This window comes from Aquarana catesbeiana, linkage group LG03 (assembly GCF_042186555.1).
Source record: "Aquarana catesbeiana isolate 2022-GZ linkage group LG03, ASM4218655v1, whole genome shotgun sequence".
In the NCBI taxonomy this organism is placed as follows: domain Eukaryota; kingdom Metazoa; phylum Chordata; class Amphibia; order Anura; family Ranidae; genus Aquarana; species Aquarana catesbeiana.
Genome location: NC_133326.1, coordinates 536,324,675 through 536,342,587, shown reverse-complemented (window position 1 = coordinate 536,342,587; position 17,913 = coordinate 536,324,675). Strand labels below are relative to the sequence as shown.

At 43.0% G+C, this 17,913-nt stretch overlaps 1 protein-coding gene across 14 annotated transcripts in view; it reads right to left on the bottom strand.

Moving 5' to 3' along the window:
- Positions 1-17,913, bottom strand: part of PLEKHA5 (pleckstrin homology domain containing A5) — a 619,814-nt gene that overhangs the window by 448,096 nt on the left and 153,805 nt on the right. For 13 of the 14 annotated variants that reach the window (XM_073621386.1, XM_073621378.1, XM_073621382.1 and 10 more), the window contains 4 exons: positions 15,624-15,728; positions 11,216-11,288; positions 6,571-6,671; positions 6,270-6,385 (listed from right to left, as the gene is read on the bottom strand). In XM_073621386.1, the coding sequence (XP_073477487.1) occupies positions 6,270-6,385; positions 6,571-6,671; positions 11,216-11,288; positions 15,624-15,728 (395 nt within the window). Of the gene's footprint in view, positions 1-4,226; positions 4,375-6,269; positions 6,386-6,570; positions 6,672-11,215; positions 11,289-15,623; positions 15,729-17,913 lie in introns of those variants that run through there. The other variant, XM_073621392.1, reaches the window with a different exon arrangement.

Here is a 17,913-nt window from a genome sequence, read left to right as displayed (position 1 = left end):
GTGGTGGTGGTGATTCCCAAGCCTGGGAAGGACCCCTCTCTGTGCTCCTCGTACCGCCCAATCTCTTTGCTAAAGGTTGACGCAAAATTGCTGGCCAAAGTTCTGTCCTCCAGATTGAACACGGTTATACTGGCACTTGTGCACCCGGACCAAAACGGGGTTCATGCCAGGGAGGGGCACGGACATCAATAGTAGGAGACTCTTTATGCACATGGCCAGAGCCCATCCAGAGTCGGCAGGGGTGGTGGCTTCACTCGATGCGGAGAAAGCGTCTGACTCGTCGAGTAGGGCTACCTCTGGGGGGTCCTTTCCAGGTTTGGATTTGGCCCTAAATTCACAACATGGTTGTGGATGCTGTATGCTAATCCAAGGGCCAGAATACGCACAAATGGCTGTCTCTCGGACACTTTTCCCCTGGAGCAGGGCACGCGTCAGGGTGCCCCCTATCGCCGGGACTATCTGCGCTGGCACTGGAGCCCTTGGCCATAGCCTTACGCACAGAGGAGAAGGTAAAAAGCATACTAGTGGGAATGACAGAGGAGAAGGTGTCCCTTTATGCGGACAACACCCTGCTTTACCTTGCAGACGCATTTGGGTCACTGGTGAGAGCTCTGGAGCTATTTGACCACTTCAGACGGTTCTCGGGCATATGCATAAATTGGGCGAAGCCGGTTCTGTTCCCACTGCACCCCTCCATTCCCAGATTAGACACGGGCACCCCCCTCAAGTGGGTGGATGAATTCACATACTTAGGCGTTAAAAATCGCTAGCACGTCGGAAAAATTCATAGAACTTAATGTCCAGTCTCTCTTGTCCCAAATGATAGCAAAATGTGCAGCGTGGCGTACCCTCCCACTGACCCCAGGTGGCAGAGCCAATCTTCTGAAGATGGTATATCTCCCAAAATTCTTATACTTCTTCCGAAACACCCCTTTGCACATCCAAAAGGCCTTTTTCAAGCGCCTTGAGGGAATAATGACCTCGTTTGTGTGGGCGGGGAGACCACCCCGAGTGGCGAAACGTATACTGTACCTACCTCTCTCAGCAGGAGGATTAGCGATGCCCAACTTCCTCATATACTACTGGGCGGCAATCCTGGTCATGGTCAGGTGATGGTTCTCCCAGCCCAGACAAAATCCAGCGGTGAGACTGGAGGCGGCTATACTGGGGTCCTATGCGGCATTGAGCAACCTCGCATTTAGGGGGTTCGAGGCGCTACACGACCTAAGAGCGCCTATGAAAAGGACGCTTAGGGTTTGGAAAGAGGCCAGAGCAGTTTATCACAAGCCGATCTGCAAATCCCCACATACTCCATTATGGGGCAACCTCACATTACCCCCATTTCAAAACGATATCCCGGACCCATCACTCTGGGCTGGACGAGGGATAACCACCTTAAAACACGTTATAAAAGACGGGAAACTTATGCCCTTCACGGAACTGAGGCGAACATTTTCCCTTCCCAATACCTCGGAATTTAGGTTCTGGCAGCTGAGACATGCCATGAAGGCTCAATTCCCGGAGGCACTGACACTCGAATCTGACTCCATCAAGTGCCTGCTCGTTTCAAGTGTAATGGGGACACCCCTTTCTACCCTCTATCTGTACCTGACGGTAGCCTTTGACACTGAACCCACGCACACATTCAACAAATGGAGGGAGGACATCCCAGCCCTGGGAGAAGACAAGTGTGAGGACTGTATATCAACCTTTATCCCCTCTATGATAGCGGCCAAAGAAAGATTTATCCAGTTGAAGTTTATTCACAGGGCATACTACACCCCACATAGGATGGCCAGCATATACCCAAACTTAGACCCTTCATGCCCCGGATGCAACAGGTACATTTTGGCATATGGTGTGGGCATGCCCTAAAATCCAAACCTACTGGGAACACATAGCCGGGAAACTGAGCGAACTGCTGGTGCCAAGGGAACCAATGGTGCTCTTGCTGAGTTACTTGGGGGAGGTTGACGGGGACAGATATGCTAAACTCTGCGTTACTTTCTCACTATTCTATGCCAGGAGGGAGATAATGATCCACTGGAAGTCAGCTAAACCCCCCACACTGAAATCCTGGCAAAAGGCAGTTGATTCAGTACTCCCCTTGTACAGGCTCACCTACGAGAACAGGCAATGTCCGGATAAATTTGACAAGGTTTGGGCGGCCTGGGTGGATGCGAGTGGGTGAGGAGTCGGAGAGGTGGGGGAGCAAATGATGGATTCCCCCCCGTCAGGATGGAGGGCATCGCCCCCCCTTCCCACCGGATAACACTTGACCACGCCAAATAAAAACCATTTTAATATACAGGCTGGGCGGCTGATGCGCCCCCCCCCCCCCCCAGGGGAGAGAGATCGTATACCCTGAGATAGTCATGGACCGGCTCTAGATGGGAGTAAACTTGGGAATTGTCACTGGATGAGAATTGGTAGAAATTATATTTTGTATGGAGCTGTAAGATGCTAAATATGGATATTTTAAATGAATACTATTTAACTAAGCAAGATCTGATTGTCAAAAGCTGACTGTATTGTAATACTGATTTGTTCAATAAAAAACTTTTCTGTTAAAAACAGCCGCCGGCCAATGGCTGTTTACCAGCGTCAGCGACGAGCAGTGTTCCCGGGAACACGCCGCCACCAACATGCACGCGCAGTGCGATCGCGCGCATGCGCCCTGCAAAGTAGGGCAGTACCACCTGTGATCACGTGGTAAACAGCCATGCCCAACGGCTGTTTACCCCCCTCGGTGGCGAGCGGTGTCTCCATGACACGCCGCCATCGAAGGTACAGGGATGTGCGCACATTCCCTGTTTAAATGGACGGATGTCATATGACGCCCACCCAGAACGAGAGCCGTGCCACCTGGCCATCATATGAAGGCCGGCGGGCAGCAAGCAGTTAATTTACTCTAATCAGCCTTAATTAACTCCCTATTCTCCTCCATTTAATTATTATTTTCCTGCTTTCTTTGTTCATGTCTATTTTATAAACGATAAACAATTAAAACTTTTTTTGTTTGCTTTGTTAGGGAATATTTATACACATATATATTAACATATATTTAAACATTTCACATTGAAAAAGCGATAAATTAAAAAAAAAATCAATTTATTTCATTTGTAAATAACTTTTCAATGCTTTGTACCATTGCGGACAGCTGAAGTTAAAACAAAACAGTTGTGGTAGGTATCGGTAATTGGTATCGTCGAGTACTAAAAAAAAAAAAAAAAAAAAGCATCGGTACTTGTACTCATTGTATAAAAAATTGTATCGGTGCATCCCTACTTTCTATGCTGTAATTCTACAAGCTATGATCAGCACAGCTCCAGTGCAGTTTGCACAATGTAGGTCTGGCCTATATGTAGCCAATATAAAGGAAAAGATAATGAGAATGCACAAAACGTGCAAGAACTGTTGTCCTGTTGGCCAAAATTAAATAAATGAAAAATCTCAGCATATATAGGGCTTCACAACTATTTTAAACTGGTAAAAATAATGGTATTGTGATGATCTTTGTAAATAGACACCCCCCCCCCCAAAAAAGATTTTGCTTTAATTGATTTTGTGCCCTGCAGGCGACGCGGCTTACCCTCTTTTTTCATTCTGTGTCCTGCAGGCAACACTGCTAACGCTGGCTCGCTCTCTTCCATGTCCTATAGGTAACACTGTTTACCCTGACTTTCCATAATGTGTCCTGCAGGCCATTTTCCTTCCCATAATTCTCCAGTTGTGTCCTGCAGACAGCATTGCTTTTTTTTTAATCTGCATTCTGTGTCCATCAAGTGTCACTTCCTACCCTGCTTACTCTATTACACCATTCTGTACACAATACACGGTTTGCCCTGACACGCATGCCCTGCAGGTGATACTGCTTACCATAAATTTTTGTTCCGTGGGCAACAGTGTTTATCCTGACTATCCATTCTAAGCCCTGCAGACACCATACATACCCCAATTCTCTGCTCTGTGTCCTGCAGGCCCGCACTGCTTACCCTGCTTCTGCATTGTGTCCTTCAGGCAACCTCCCTTTCCAATATGTAAGTTCGATGTACTGCAGGAGACAGTTTACCCTCTCACTTCTGTGTCTTACAGGCAACACTGCTTACCCTTACTCTCCTTTGTGTCCTGAAGGCCACACTGATTTTGCTGACACTTCTTACCCTGAATCTCCTTTCTATATTCTGCAGACGATAGTGCTAACCCCAAAGTCTCCAGTTGCTTACCCTGACTCCTTGTTCTGTGTCCTGCAGGTGGCACTTCCAAAATTAACTATATTCTAGTGGGCCAGCGTAAAATGTGCTGCTTATCCACTTGCAAACCGCCTGCTGGCAATGTATTGCTGACAGCGGGCGTATGTCGCTTCCTGCTTCTAGGTCTAGGGCACACATATGCGTGGCAACCCTCCCCCCACCGACAACCACTGTGATTGTACATAGCATGAGGCTGTCAGCAAGTCCCAGCCAATGATTCACATCCGGGACCTGCTAATTGGCTGTGTGCAATCACAGCCCAGAGCCCTGTGTTGACAATCAATACAGGGCTCTGTACAGAGGGAGCAATCTGTTTCTTATCTCTACAAAGCAAAGATAAGAAAGATATGTAGTAAAAATCAGCAAAGATTACATTGTTAGGCACACATTTAACACCTTAAATCACCCTGGATATTAAACCTTTCACAGCCAGTGTCATTGGTAATTCACTGCTCACCGCCATTAGTAATTTATTATATATATATATATATATATATATATATATATATATATATATATATATATATATATATATATATATATATATATATATATATTTTAAAAATTACAGTATATATATATACAAACACCATAGTTTGTAGACACTATAACTTTCATGCAAACCAATCAATATACACTTATTTATTTTTTTAACCAAAGATATGTAGCAGAATACAGTTTGGACAATATTTAAGAATAAATTAGATTTTTATTGGATGTATTTTTGTAGCAGAAAGTAAAAAAATATTGGATATTTTTCAAAATTGTGGGGATATTTATATTTATACTACAACAAATAAAAAACCCAGTGGTGATCAAATACCATCAAAAGAAAGCGCTATTTGTAAAAAAAAATAAAAAAAAAAAATGATATCAATTTAATTTGGGTACAGCATTGCATAACAAGGCAATTACCAGGTAAAGTAGCACAATGCTAAATAGTAAAATTGCCCTGGTCATGAAGGAGATAAAATCTTCCAGAGCTCAAGTGGTTATAGGATTATGCATATTTACAAAAAGCATCATGTTTCAGAATTTTTACTCATTATTTCCCTCATGTGCAAAGCTAAAGATAGACTACAAACCTCAATTACCATTTCTACATTTGCCATAGATCTGTAGAAGATTCTTGTGGTCACTTTGTGTGATCTTTCATGGAATATATCTGCTGACTCCTCAAATGTGGCCAGTACTCCAACAAGCAGAATGTCCTGACTATGTGTATAATTTACCAGAAGACTGCAGGAGGAAAATTGCAGCTTTGTGTTCCGATCACGGCGACATGTCCTGCGGTAATGAGCATATCTGCAGCAAAAAAGCACCCATACACACTCTAAAGCTCATGCAAAACTTCCTACAGTTTGCTTACCGTAGAAAGCTTCCCCAGCCTGAATAGAAAAGCCTGTCCCCTTAGGACTGACTTGTAAGGGGGCATGAGAGACCTCTGCTCCCCATAGAGAAAAGTGTCCTCCTCTGTAGCATCCTGGAATGGGACAGGCTTTTCAATCCTTTCTAAAGAAAACAAACTTTAAGACTTTGCACACCCTTTTTTTTGTAATGCACCAAAAATATATATACAATTTACACAAAAGGTTCAGTTGGTTTTTAAGTGAGTTTAATACATTCTTTTTGCATGTTCTTCTCTTTCCATAAAAACACAAAAAACCTGTTTTTCATTTCCTGTCTGGCAGGCATTCCCGTAGTGCTAAAAGATGCATTAAAGTGTGTCAAAAAACTCACAAAGCTGCATGAAACTGCATTTTTGTGTGCTTTGGTTTATTCCTCTGGAGCTTCCCGATATGTATTGCTCATATTGCAACAGCAGTTTTTAGTTTTTAAAGCTTGCTAATGTGGACATACCCCATTAAAATAATTGTTTCTTAGACGTCCTGCAGTGAATATGCATTACAATGAAGCATTAAACCACAGGACAATACAAGAAGGTATTCAGCCCCCATTCAAAATTCCCCCCTCCCTCCCGCCACCACCACATCAGGAAAGAATTCAGCATTATACCGTTTGACGGGCTCTGAGTGTACAAGTGCCGCCCCAATCATGGCCCTCATCCACAGCTCCATCTCCTTGCTGGTGTCGGAGCAGAAGTAGTACGTCCGCATGTTGGGGTGTGCCGCCTGGGGGATGAAACTAATTATAGTCGGTACACAAAACATGAAACCATAAACTTTATTTTCAGAAAAAGAACAACACTGGGCATGAATGAAAAGCAGTAGCCAATTAAAAACTCTTATTACCAGAGATGAATAATGTGAGGAATGTCAGCTGGTTTATCTTTGATGAGATCTGCCCGTGTTCTTACCTTGAAGGCATATGAACGGTTTATATGGTCCTCTGGGATAACCACAGATATCTTGAAACTTGGAAGCAGAATACTCCCCAGGACACCCTCTTCCTTCTCGTCTGCCAAATGATAAGACTGAATTAAATATGTTACTGAAATAGAGAATAGGAGCTGAATAATAGCATGATGGAGACTAAGATAGGAATGTATCATAGATTCTAGCATAATTTTCATACCTGTGTAGAACAGTCTGTATAGGGATAAGCAGGTCACCCACACACAAAAGTTACCTATGAGACCACAAATAACTATAAGAGGGAGACTATAGTGCCCTGGTTCCCAACTTCTTGTGCGACTTTCAGGCCCCAGCAGCTAATAGTCTAGTTTTTCCCTGGTTAGGGTCTGACTTGGGTACAATGAAGGAAAAGTATTAATCAGACCACTCTTTTCACATTAAATGATTTGGTTTATTTTTTGAACACTTATTTTTTTCATTCCCTTTTCTCTTTATATGTACTGTTCTCTGACCTTTTGTAAAGGATCTTAAGGAGTCAAAGTATTCATTCGCACTTAAGAAAATTGCATTCTTAGTGGTTTTGAAGCATTTTTGCACATGTATCCAGCTTCAGGAGTTTGTTTCATGGGCTGGAAAAGGGGATGAGAGCAGTTCTTTAACTGCCGGTTCACACAGGGGCAACACAACTTGCAGGCCGACTCACAGAGGCGACCTGCACACGACCTCAGCGGCGACTTTCAAAACGACTTCTGTATAGAAGTCAATGCAAGTCGCCTGAAGTCGCCCCAAAAGTAGTACAGGAACCTTTTTCTAAGTCGGAGCGACTTGAGTCGCTCCTCTTAGAACGGTTCCGTAGTACAGAACGGGACGCGACTTGTCAGGCGGCTAAGTCGCCTGACAAGTCGCCCCTGTGTCTGTGTGAACCGGAGCTAAGAGAAGAGGAATTCTTTAAGCATAAAAACATGAACATGCGCATATAATGCATTTCCAACCATTTCTATTGAAGTCTGTGTTATCACAAAACCCCTGAATAAGCTAAAAAAAATCATGTACTTTGCTGACTGTATGCCATAGAGCAACTGAGCATACAAGTGTAAACAGGCACAATCAGGAAGAATGGGATTCTGCGCCGTGAGGCATAGGGAAATGAGCAGAAAAATGGTCATGTGTGAATAGGGGTTAAAATGTGGTGCCAGTAAAGGCTGAGGTGGCTGTAGAGAGCACAAGTGTGAAATCAATGTCTGTGGTAGAGGGGACTGTAATGGCATTTATCTCTAACAGTCTATCATTCTGCAATTCAGCTTTCATATAGGGAACTTACATGGCACTGTGTCTGCAGAGCACTCAGAGCTGTCTCTCTCTAAATGATACTCCACACAGAGCAGTATGAACTGGAGGTAGAGAAGGTGTTTATCCCTCTCAGCCATTCAGCTGTGTATCATTTTTGAATGACAGGAAACCAAATTACAGTTACTTTACATCATAAAAGTAAAGAACTGCAGAAAACCAGCAAGTCAGCAAATTCTAGTGTTTCAGTAGCTGGCTGTATATGAAATATCTGTAAAAGAATTAGCTGCAAATGCAGAAACACTGAAGGCACGGTGAAGTGGCAGAGTCCACTTTTCCCGCACACAGGTCATACAGGCAAGCTGCCTCACATGCATGTCATCAGAATCTGCTTCAGACAACAAGATTTCTCCTTTCCTGACATGTAGAATCAATTTTCTGACATAAAGCCATTGCAGCCTGTGCAGTGCAACCACTGGAAGGAGAAAATGCCGTATTTTTTGTCAACATTTACTTTGCGGAGGCCAACAGGGACTTCGGCCTCTGATGGAGCACGATAACCTGAGGCAAGAACAGAGGCTGACATTCAATTACTGCTGACATTCAATTACTGCTCCGGAGTGTCCGCTCTCTACACGCTAAGTCACCTGACCCCCACCCCGCTAGCAATACAAAGCTCAGGACAATTTAGAAAAATAAAAACTCCGTTGCCATGAAGCTCTCTCTCTGCCAGCGTAATGATAAACACTTGTGTGCGGCACAGGATCAGTGTCCACCCTGCTGTGAGCAGAACGCAATCTGCTGAATTACAGCAAACATACAGAGTCAGCGATGGAGGACGTGTGTGGAATACAAAGTGCTGATTCCAGAGGTGACAGAACTTCGCATCTCTTACCAAGTATAATGGCACAGAATAGGGGACCAGAAGCCACCGGACATAACTGCACAGAATGGGAGACAGGGGAGCACCAGGTATAATGGCACAAAAATGTGGGACCAGTGTCCGCCAAGTATATACACAAAATACAATAGACCACCGGGTATTATTGCACTGACTGGGAGACCCCCAGGAATAACCGCACTGAATGGGAGACTCCCAGGTATAACTGCACAGAACAGGAAGCAACAGTTATAAATCACACAGAACAGGGGATCTTTAGGTATAACCCCAGAAAAGAAGGGAATGTGGACCACCAGGTATAAGCACACAGAATGAGTGCCACCAAGTATAACCCTATACAAAATAGGAGGACCAAGGACTTTATAGCCAACACACACACAACAGATGGATTTACTGGCAGAGTACTTGCTCGATTTGAAGGAATCATTCCAATTTACCTGCCTATTTGCCTATTTACAAAAACAAAAAACGACTTTAGGACCCATTTTGACTGAAAAAGTCCCCGTTAATTTACTCCAGGTATAATCAGTTATTTCCACTACAGGGTTCCGAAGGCTGTTTTTGCTGTATTTCCCTACTCTTCAAGACTAAATTTCTCTATTGAACATGAAGTGACTGGAGCAAATGTAAGTGAATTTAGAGACACAATTCTCTGAACTTCCCAATCAATGTGAACCACTTGCTAGAAATTGGCTAAGCTAATCGGATGATCGCTTTATTATTCCATTAACTTGTTGGAGTTGCCAAAACGTGTCCATCCAGCACAAAGAAGGAGACTGTTCAACTCAATATCACACTTTGATCTGTCACTGAAACACAGGGTCTATGTCTGGCCATAGGTGGGACAATATTGGTAAGATTCGACAAAGATCTGAGAAATATCCATAAAGAAAAAGAACATGTTAAATAGGCTCATAAAAGTGCAAAATACTGATGGGGGCTGTTCATCAGCATTCAACGCCTCTGCACCTTACACACATTCCTTACATGTGATTTTTCAGTTAGAAAGTCATGAAATTCTCCCAATTTGTAATTTCAGAGAGCCACTGTTCTGTGCTACTGAGAAATGTGTGCAGGGCTCAGTACTTATATTGCCGCTACAGACCTCAGAACTACAAGACAGATGAAAACCAGTATGTCCGCACTCAGCTCAGAGATACAAAACAGATGAAAGTCGATACGCCCGCATTTACCTTGGAGATACAAAACTGATGAGAGACAATATGTCCGCACTCACCTCAGAGATACAAAACTGATGAGAGCCAATATGTCTGCACTCACCTCAGAGATACAAGACAGATGAAAGTCGATATGTCCGCATTTACCTCAGATACAAAACTGATGTGCCAAAATGTCCGCACTCACCTTGGAGATACAAGACTGACGAGAACCTATACATCTGCACTCATCTCTGCGCTACAAGACTAATTAAAGCCAATATATCCGCACTCACCTCAACGTCATAAGATGGGCGAGAGTCGGTAAGTCTGCACTCACCTCAGAGATACAAGTCTGATGAAAACCTATAGGTCCACACTTACCTCAGCACTATAAGACAGGTGAAAGCCAATATGTCTGCACTTACCTCAGCACTACAAAATGAATACTATGTACATGCTTACGTCAAGGATACAAGACAGATGAGACCCTATATGTATGCACTCACCTTAGTGATTCAGGAGAAATGCGAGACGATACGTCTGTACACATCTCAGAGATACAAGACGGATGAGAGCCGATATTTCCGCAATCACCTCAGAAATACAAGATGGATGAGAGCTGATATCTCAGCACTCACCTCAGAAATTTAAGACGGACGAAAGCAGATATGTCCACAGTCACCTCAGCACTACAAGACAGAGGAGAGACAATTTGTCCGCACTCAACTCTGTACTACATGACAGATGAGAAATGATACCTCCACACTCACCTCAGAGATAGAAGATGGATGAGAGCTGACATGTCCACACTCACCTCATGCCCTGTACACATGACCGGTTTTGCCGTCGGAATAAACTCTGAAGGTTTTTCCGACGGAGTTCTGACGGAATTCCGCTCAAGCTGTCTTGCATACACACGGTCACACCAAATTCCGACCGTCCAGAACGCGGTGACGTACAACATGTACGAAGAGACTAGAAAACGGAAGTTCAATGTCCAGTATCCAATAGCTTCCGTCTCGTACTTGCTTCAGATCATGCGTCATTTTTGGTGCATCGGAACAGCATACAGACGAGCGGTTTTTCCGTCGGAAAAATATAGAACATGTTCTCTAAGTTCGACAGAAAAAGTCCGATGGGGCATACACACGGCCGGAATATACGATGAAAAGCTCCCATCGGACTCTTTCTGACGGAAATTCCGCTCGTGTGTACGCGGCATTAGAGATACTAGGATGGATAAGTCTGCACTAACCTTGGAGATACAGAACTAATGAAAGTTGATATGTCAGCACTCACCTCGGTAATAAAACAGACACAAGTCCGACAAGACGAACCAGCGCTTCTTCCACAATTTCATCCCAGAATTCGCCTGAAAAAATACACAATCACTCCATTAACATATGAACTTTATAAAGTAATTATCAAAATTAATAAGAGGCAGCACACCAGAAGAGGCCCAGCTCTGATACTCAAGGGGTTATTACAGAGCAGACATGGCACAGAGTATATAGAACTGTCAGGGGTTCAAATCAAACTTTATGTATGTAAGGGTGAAGGAGACCTTTTGTCTGATCAAGGATTAGAAGATGAGGGGAAAACTCCCCAGCGACAGTTGTCAGAACTAATCTCCTCTGACTGTGATGATGATCCCTCCTCTCCTTCCTGTTTTGACACCAGGACAGGCAGTCAGGGAAAATCTCCCAGATAGCGATCACACCAAGGCAGAAATCCTGACCTTTCAAACACAATCTAAAAGAGGGAACGCAAAGTTTGGGCTGGACTTCCACGTTAATACACTTTGTCATAGAGCAGAAATTAGCAGAAATGAGGCTGGGCCATTGAGGATTAGCACAGACCCGGAAATGATGTCATCTCCGTAGACCTTTCAAGGGTTAACAAAGACACAATGCTGACGCAACCTATGCAGATGGCACAAGGTGACGCTGCCACTACTTCACTTTAATTAGCACCACGTGCAGTTCAGTGTCAGCTTTTTGTAACACATCGCAGAAGGTGTTTATCGAACACTATCACTACATGTTAATGATATCACCACATTAACTCCCACAGTGCCAAATGAAGACTTCAATGACTGAACATGGAGTCTGATGTATGGAGGGGCTTTACTTACTGCTGTATATTGTAACAATCCTGATGTGTTGCCACTGCCAGGCAGGTGAGCAATAACTCACAATATCAAGGATGGGAGAAGCTTCAAACACCGCACAGCACCAAGTATGCCATGACAGGTGGATGCACACAGCCTGGCTTCTCCTAAACTAAGAGTTCAGGAGACATTGTAATCTAGCAGAGAGGGGCTGCAGGCTTCCATGATAAGTGCAGAAAAGGCTCAGAATATCTTGGTTGTAGTTCTCTAGACACACATTAGGGGAATTATCTGGATCTCAGCTAAATATTATTTTTGTTTTATGTGCTGTGAACCAATTATTTAAATGAAACCTCTAGCCAAACAGCGAAATACAAAGTGAAAATACATCTTAATGGTTTTATATACCAAAATGCTTGCAGTGCTTTACAGCCAGCCGTGTGATTCACACAGCTCTGCCACACTGCATAGGGAAGAGGTGCGACACCACTAGTCAATGTCACAGCTTCCTGGTGTCGCTTTTTCACTGGCCTATCAATGTATCCCTGCCATGGCCCTACCTGCGCTCTCTTCCAGCTCCCAAAGCCTGAAATATGTTTGACTTTTCAAGCGAAGAACTTCTCTTACCATTGCCAGTGATACTCTCATATTTCTCATCAATTATTTATCCAATCTGACTCACCAATCTATTAGTTTGGAACTTTGGACACACACAGTTTACTCTTGTCTACAATTTTGGTCTGTGCTTGATTGAAAATACAAAAAAAAAAACGGATCATTATGCCAGGTTTTGTTTCCAATTTTGATTCAGTTTTGGAAAGACAACATTTCTTATATGAGCAATGTAGTAAAAATGCTTTTTTTTTTTTTTTAAAGACAATCTTTCAATCTGTGATGCAAACTGGAAATGTCATTATAAAAGCTTAAACTTGCAACCAAGTATGGCTTCAAAATGATTTTTGACACATTTTAAATCTAGCTCCACTTTTGTTGAGAAAAAAACATTCCCCTCTGGGTTATCTATGTATATTGCAGGGATTTTAACAAAATTTGTTTACATTGTGAACATTGCAGGGATTTTAACAGATTCGGAAATGGAAAAAGCTGTTTGTGTGCACGTGCAAAGTGAAGGTGAACAGCAGTCATTTTTTCATTAGTGAATAGCTGCTGCACTTACAGGATTCTAATGAGGAAAGTGACAGAGGAAAGACATGATAAACCCTTTGGGAGTATTCCACCAAAACTGAAATGTTTGATGTAAAGTAAGCGAGGATGCCCAAAATCTGATATCTAATAGCTGTAGTTTAGTACAGACTTCTGGGAAAATCAGGGAGCTAATCACACAGGTAGGAAATTACATCTATGACATGACATCTATTGCATTTTACAGAAAATTTCAGAGAAGCAAATTAAAAAGGAAAGGTCATTTTCAATAAATGCTACATAACAATATGGCTTGTGTCGCAATTTTATATGCTATATTTTTTTTCCCTGTGAATGTGGAGTTACCCTTTTAGGTTGGGTTCACACCTCCGACGCATGCAGCTCGGAGCAGGGGTGCGGAGCGTCCCTGTTCTCCATTTCAGGGACAAATCATTGCCAAATTTTTGCCTGAAGTCAGCCCTGAAACGGAGCCAAAGATGCACAGCGTTCCTGTGCAAGCAGCTCCCCAGCCGTAACGGAGATGTGAACTAGCTCCATAGAGAGCCGGTCACAATCTCCTGTCATGCGAATTGGATGCGGATGTGAATCCAGCCTAAAGAAAATCTATGGGTACAGCATACACTTTCATTTTAGAACATCAGCATTATAATAGCAATACAAATAAGTAATTTTTGACAATCCTATATAAGTTTACTTGAAAAATCTGCTCTCATGTTGCGAGTTCTGCCAGTCTACTGGCCATCAATATTTCTGTAATTTAGATTCCCTGCATGCTTTGCAGCAACTCCTCTGCGGTTTACTTTAAATTTCTAAGGACTACATATCCCATGGTACCTTGCTGCCTGCAAACAGTAACTCCTGCTCTGACTCGTGACACTCCTGTTCTCAGCACCTCTAGTTCAGAAGGCAGGCTCTGTAGAATGTGTGACACATCAGTGCCTATTTACAGGACGTAGTGAATATGTGTCACAGAAAGTAAATGTGTGGGGGGTCTTCACAAAGTAAGTTTACAAACTTCAAGATCGTTCAGATTAATAGGCCAGAAATGCAATGCAGAAATTAATATATGATTTTATATTTTGACCATAGATGTGCTTTAATAAAAAATTAATGATATATCTGGGGATTGTACTAATACATGTATGACCTCTTGCACTTCACATCCCCATAGACTTGCATAACAGAAGACCTCTGGTCTAAATATACCACCTCAATCAAGTCTATGGAAGCTATGTGTACAGGTGTGGCAAACGGTGGAGAAATTCATCACAGTAGATTTAAATATTGGTGGTGACCAGAAGCTCTAATGTGGAGGTAAGGGAGTAGTTGGGGTGGAGTCAGTGCAGTATAGCAGAAGGGAGCTGGTGTTCTGCCAGTTAAATAATATGAGAATACTGTTAAAGTGTTTGTTAACCCCAAAAAATTAATAAAATAAAGATCCTGGTCCCTTAAAGCAGATTAAACTGCTGTGTAATCTGCCCCCCTCTTAAACTGTAAAAAAAAAAAAACACAAAAAAAAAAAAACCTACCTGATCCTGCCACTTCCTGCGCTGACCACGAAGATCAGGGCTGCTAAGCCCTTACCACTGTGATCAGCATACATCCCTATTAGATAGATATACATGTATATATAAATCTATATATATATAAATCTATCTATCTATCTATCTATCTATCTATATATATATATATATATATATATATATATAGATAGATAGATATCGATATCTATATCTAGTCACTGGCAGCCCCTCAATTATAGTTAGGCATAGCACACACTGCATTAGTCTTTAATAAAAAGGAGACTTGTAAATACCGATTTAAAATGATTTTTACGGCGGTCACGTGACACTCGGCCGGTTTCCAGGGCTACTGCAGGAGGGGCTGAGCAGCCCTGTGACTTTCCCGACTGATGTCAGAGGGAGATCTCAGCCCCTCCTGCAGTATCCATGTATCCGAGCTGTACAGTGGCCGCATGTCAAGTGACCGGCCTAAAGATCGATCTAAATCGGTATTTACAAGCCTTGTTTATTTAAAAGACTAATGCAGTGTGCTTTGCCTAATTATAATAGAGGGGCTGGCAGTGAATTGTAAATATGGGTTCAAAAACAATTTAATGTAGGACAACTGGATGCTCTACCAGTAACTTTTATGAACAGGGACCGCACGGAACAAGGGGATGCTTTGACAGTGGAGAATATGAACAGCCACTGTACGCAGGACAATGGGGTGCTCTGCCAGGTAATAATTTGAACAGCCACTGTACGCAGGACAATGGTGTGCTCTGCCAGTTAATAACACAGTTATAAAAGTTATGGCACAGCTATGGCACCCTCAGACTGTACTGTATTATATGCTTTGTCGCACATTCACACCATCATACATCACACGTTACCCCAGCAGCTAATCTATTAAAAGAGACCATGTCGATACCTTCTTGTAGAGCCAGCCACGCATTATCACCGGAGCATTTGGGTTCCTCTTTATAGAATTTGATCGTTTCCCAAAATTGTGGACTTTTCCAGAAGATCTAGAGGACTGGAAGAAAAGACACATCATTTATCACTAGACACAATCTTAACATACTTTTATTTTTTACAATGGGAGAAGAGAGGGTCATTCTTCACTAGGCACAAAAGGGGGCATTCATCAAAAAACGGCAAACACAATTAAGACACAAATCAGGCTGTTCAATAAAATCTCTGGGCCAGGTTTACAGTATATATCTCTGGGCCAGGTTTACAGTATATTTATAGAAGAGTGGCTAGTCATTGGTTCAAATCCCTACCATGAGACTACCTGCATTTAGTTTGCACGTTCCCCGTGTGCTTGCGTTGGTTACTGCTGGGTACTCTGGTTTCCTCCCACAATTCAAATACATGCTGGTAGATTAATTGGTTTCTGTCTAAACTGGCCCGAGTATGTGTATGTATGTATAAATGCGAATAAGGCAGCCCACAGATTATTCAGTTTTTTTGTTCAACCAGCTAGTTATATGAAAAAACTGACCCGCCTTTAGGTACCTTACATTATAAGCTCCTTGAGGGGAGAGACTGATGTGAATGCACAATATAAGTAGGCGGCTATTTAAATTGTCGATCCTATATAAATAAAAATATTTGCAAACCCTGTGCCTGGAATCCAGTGCAGTCGACTGCAACAGATTTATTACTGGGGATGAGACCAGTGTTGCCAACCTACCAGATTGAAATTTACTGACACAGCACCCAAAATTTACTGGCACAGCCACGTTTTTTGCTGGCATTTTCAAAATTTACAAAATTACAGTTTTAAGTGTAAATTTCAGTATTTAGGCTACAAACAAATACAATATGCAATTAGCAATGTGGTTTAAGGTAGATACTGAGGCAAAAAACATATTTCTATTTTCAATACAGTAAGTAGCTCAGGGACACGACTCCGGAGGCACAAGAGGCTCCGGCCACTCCGCTCGGCTCCCTTGCACCATCACATCAAACAACCACCTCAGGCACCATCTCTGCCAGACCCCCCCAGCGCCCCTTGGACACACTCTAGCAGGCACTTGGATGGTCTTGGCTGGCTCCGGACTAGAACAGCGCATACGCAGTTCCGAGTCAGACATCACAGCCATATTTTTTACTGGCAACCTTTTCCTGTCACTGGCATTTACTGGCAGGAGAAAAGTGCCCGTTTTTTTACTGGATACCAGTAAAAATACTGACGGTTGGCAGCACTGGATGAGACAGCTTCCCAAACTAGATTTAAAAAATGGAGAGGATAATCAAATCTTTTGGCACAGCAAGGCAACACTAAACAGAAGAAGTGAAACATACCATGCAACGGAGTTACTACAAGATTCCTAAACCCCACCCCCACTGATGATAAATCTGTGGCAGTTGTCTGCCCAAGCGCAGGGGTCAAAAATACAATGTAAACCTGTCACAGAGATTTTGCTGAACTGAGAGGTAGCCTGATTTGTGTCAGCTGGGGCTGAAGTGGTTAAAGTGTTTTTTTAAATGTAAAAGTTATTTAGAATGTAAAATAGTGAGTGTACAGCTTGTATAACAGTTCAAATTTGCTGTCCCCCTCAAAATAACTCAACTCACAGCCATTAATGTCTAAACCACTGGCAACAAAGGTGAGTACACCTTTAAGTGCAAATGTCCAAATTGGGCCCAAAGTGTCAATATTTTGTGTGACCACCATTTTCCAGCACTGCCTTAACCCTCTTGGGCATTGAGTTCACCAGAGCTTTACAGGTTGCCACTGGAGTCCTCTTCCACTCCTCCATTATGACATCAGGGAGCTTGTGGATGTTAGAGACCTTGCACTCCTCCCCCTTCCGTTTGAGGATGCACCACAGATGCTCAACAGGGTTTAGGTCTGGAAACCTGCTTGGCCAGTCCATCACCTTTACCCTCAGCTTCTTTAGCAAGGCAGTGGTCATCTTGGAGGTGTGTTTGGGATTGTTCTTTTGGAATACTGCCCTGCGGTCCAGTCTCTGAAGGGAGGGGATCATGGTCCGCTTCAGTATGTCACAGTACATGTTGACATTCATGGTTCCCTCAGTGAAATGTAGCTCCCCAGTGCCCGCAGCACTCATGCAGCCCCAGACCATGACCATGACACTCCGCCCACCATGCTTCACTGTAGGCAAGACACACACGCTTGACACCATCTGAACCAAATAAGTTTATCTTGGTCTCATTAGACCACAGGACATGATTCCAGTAATCCTTCT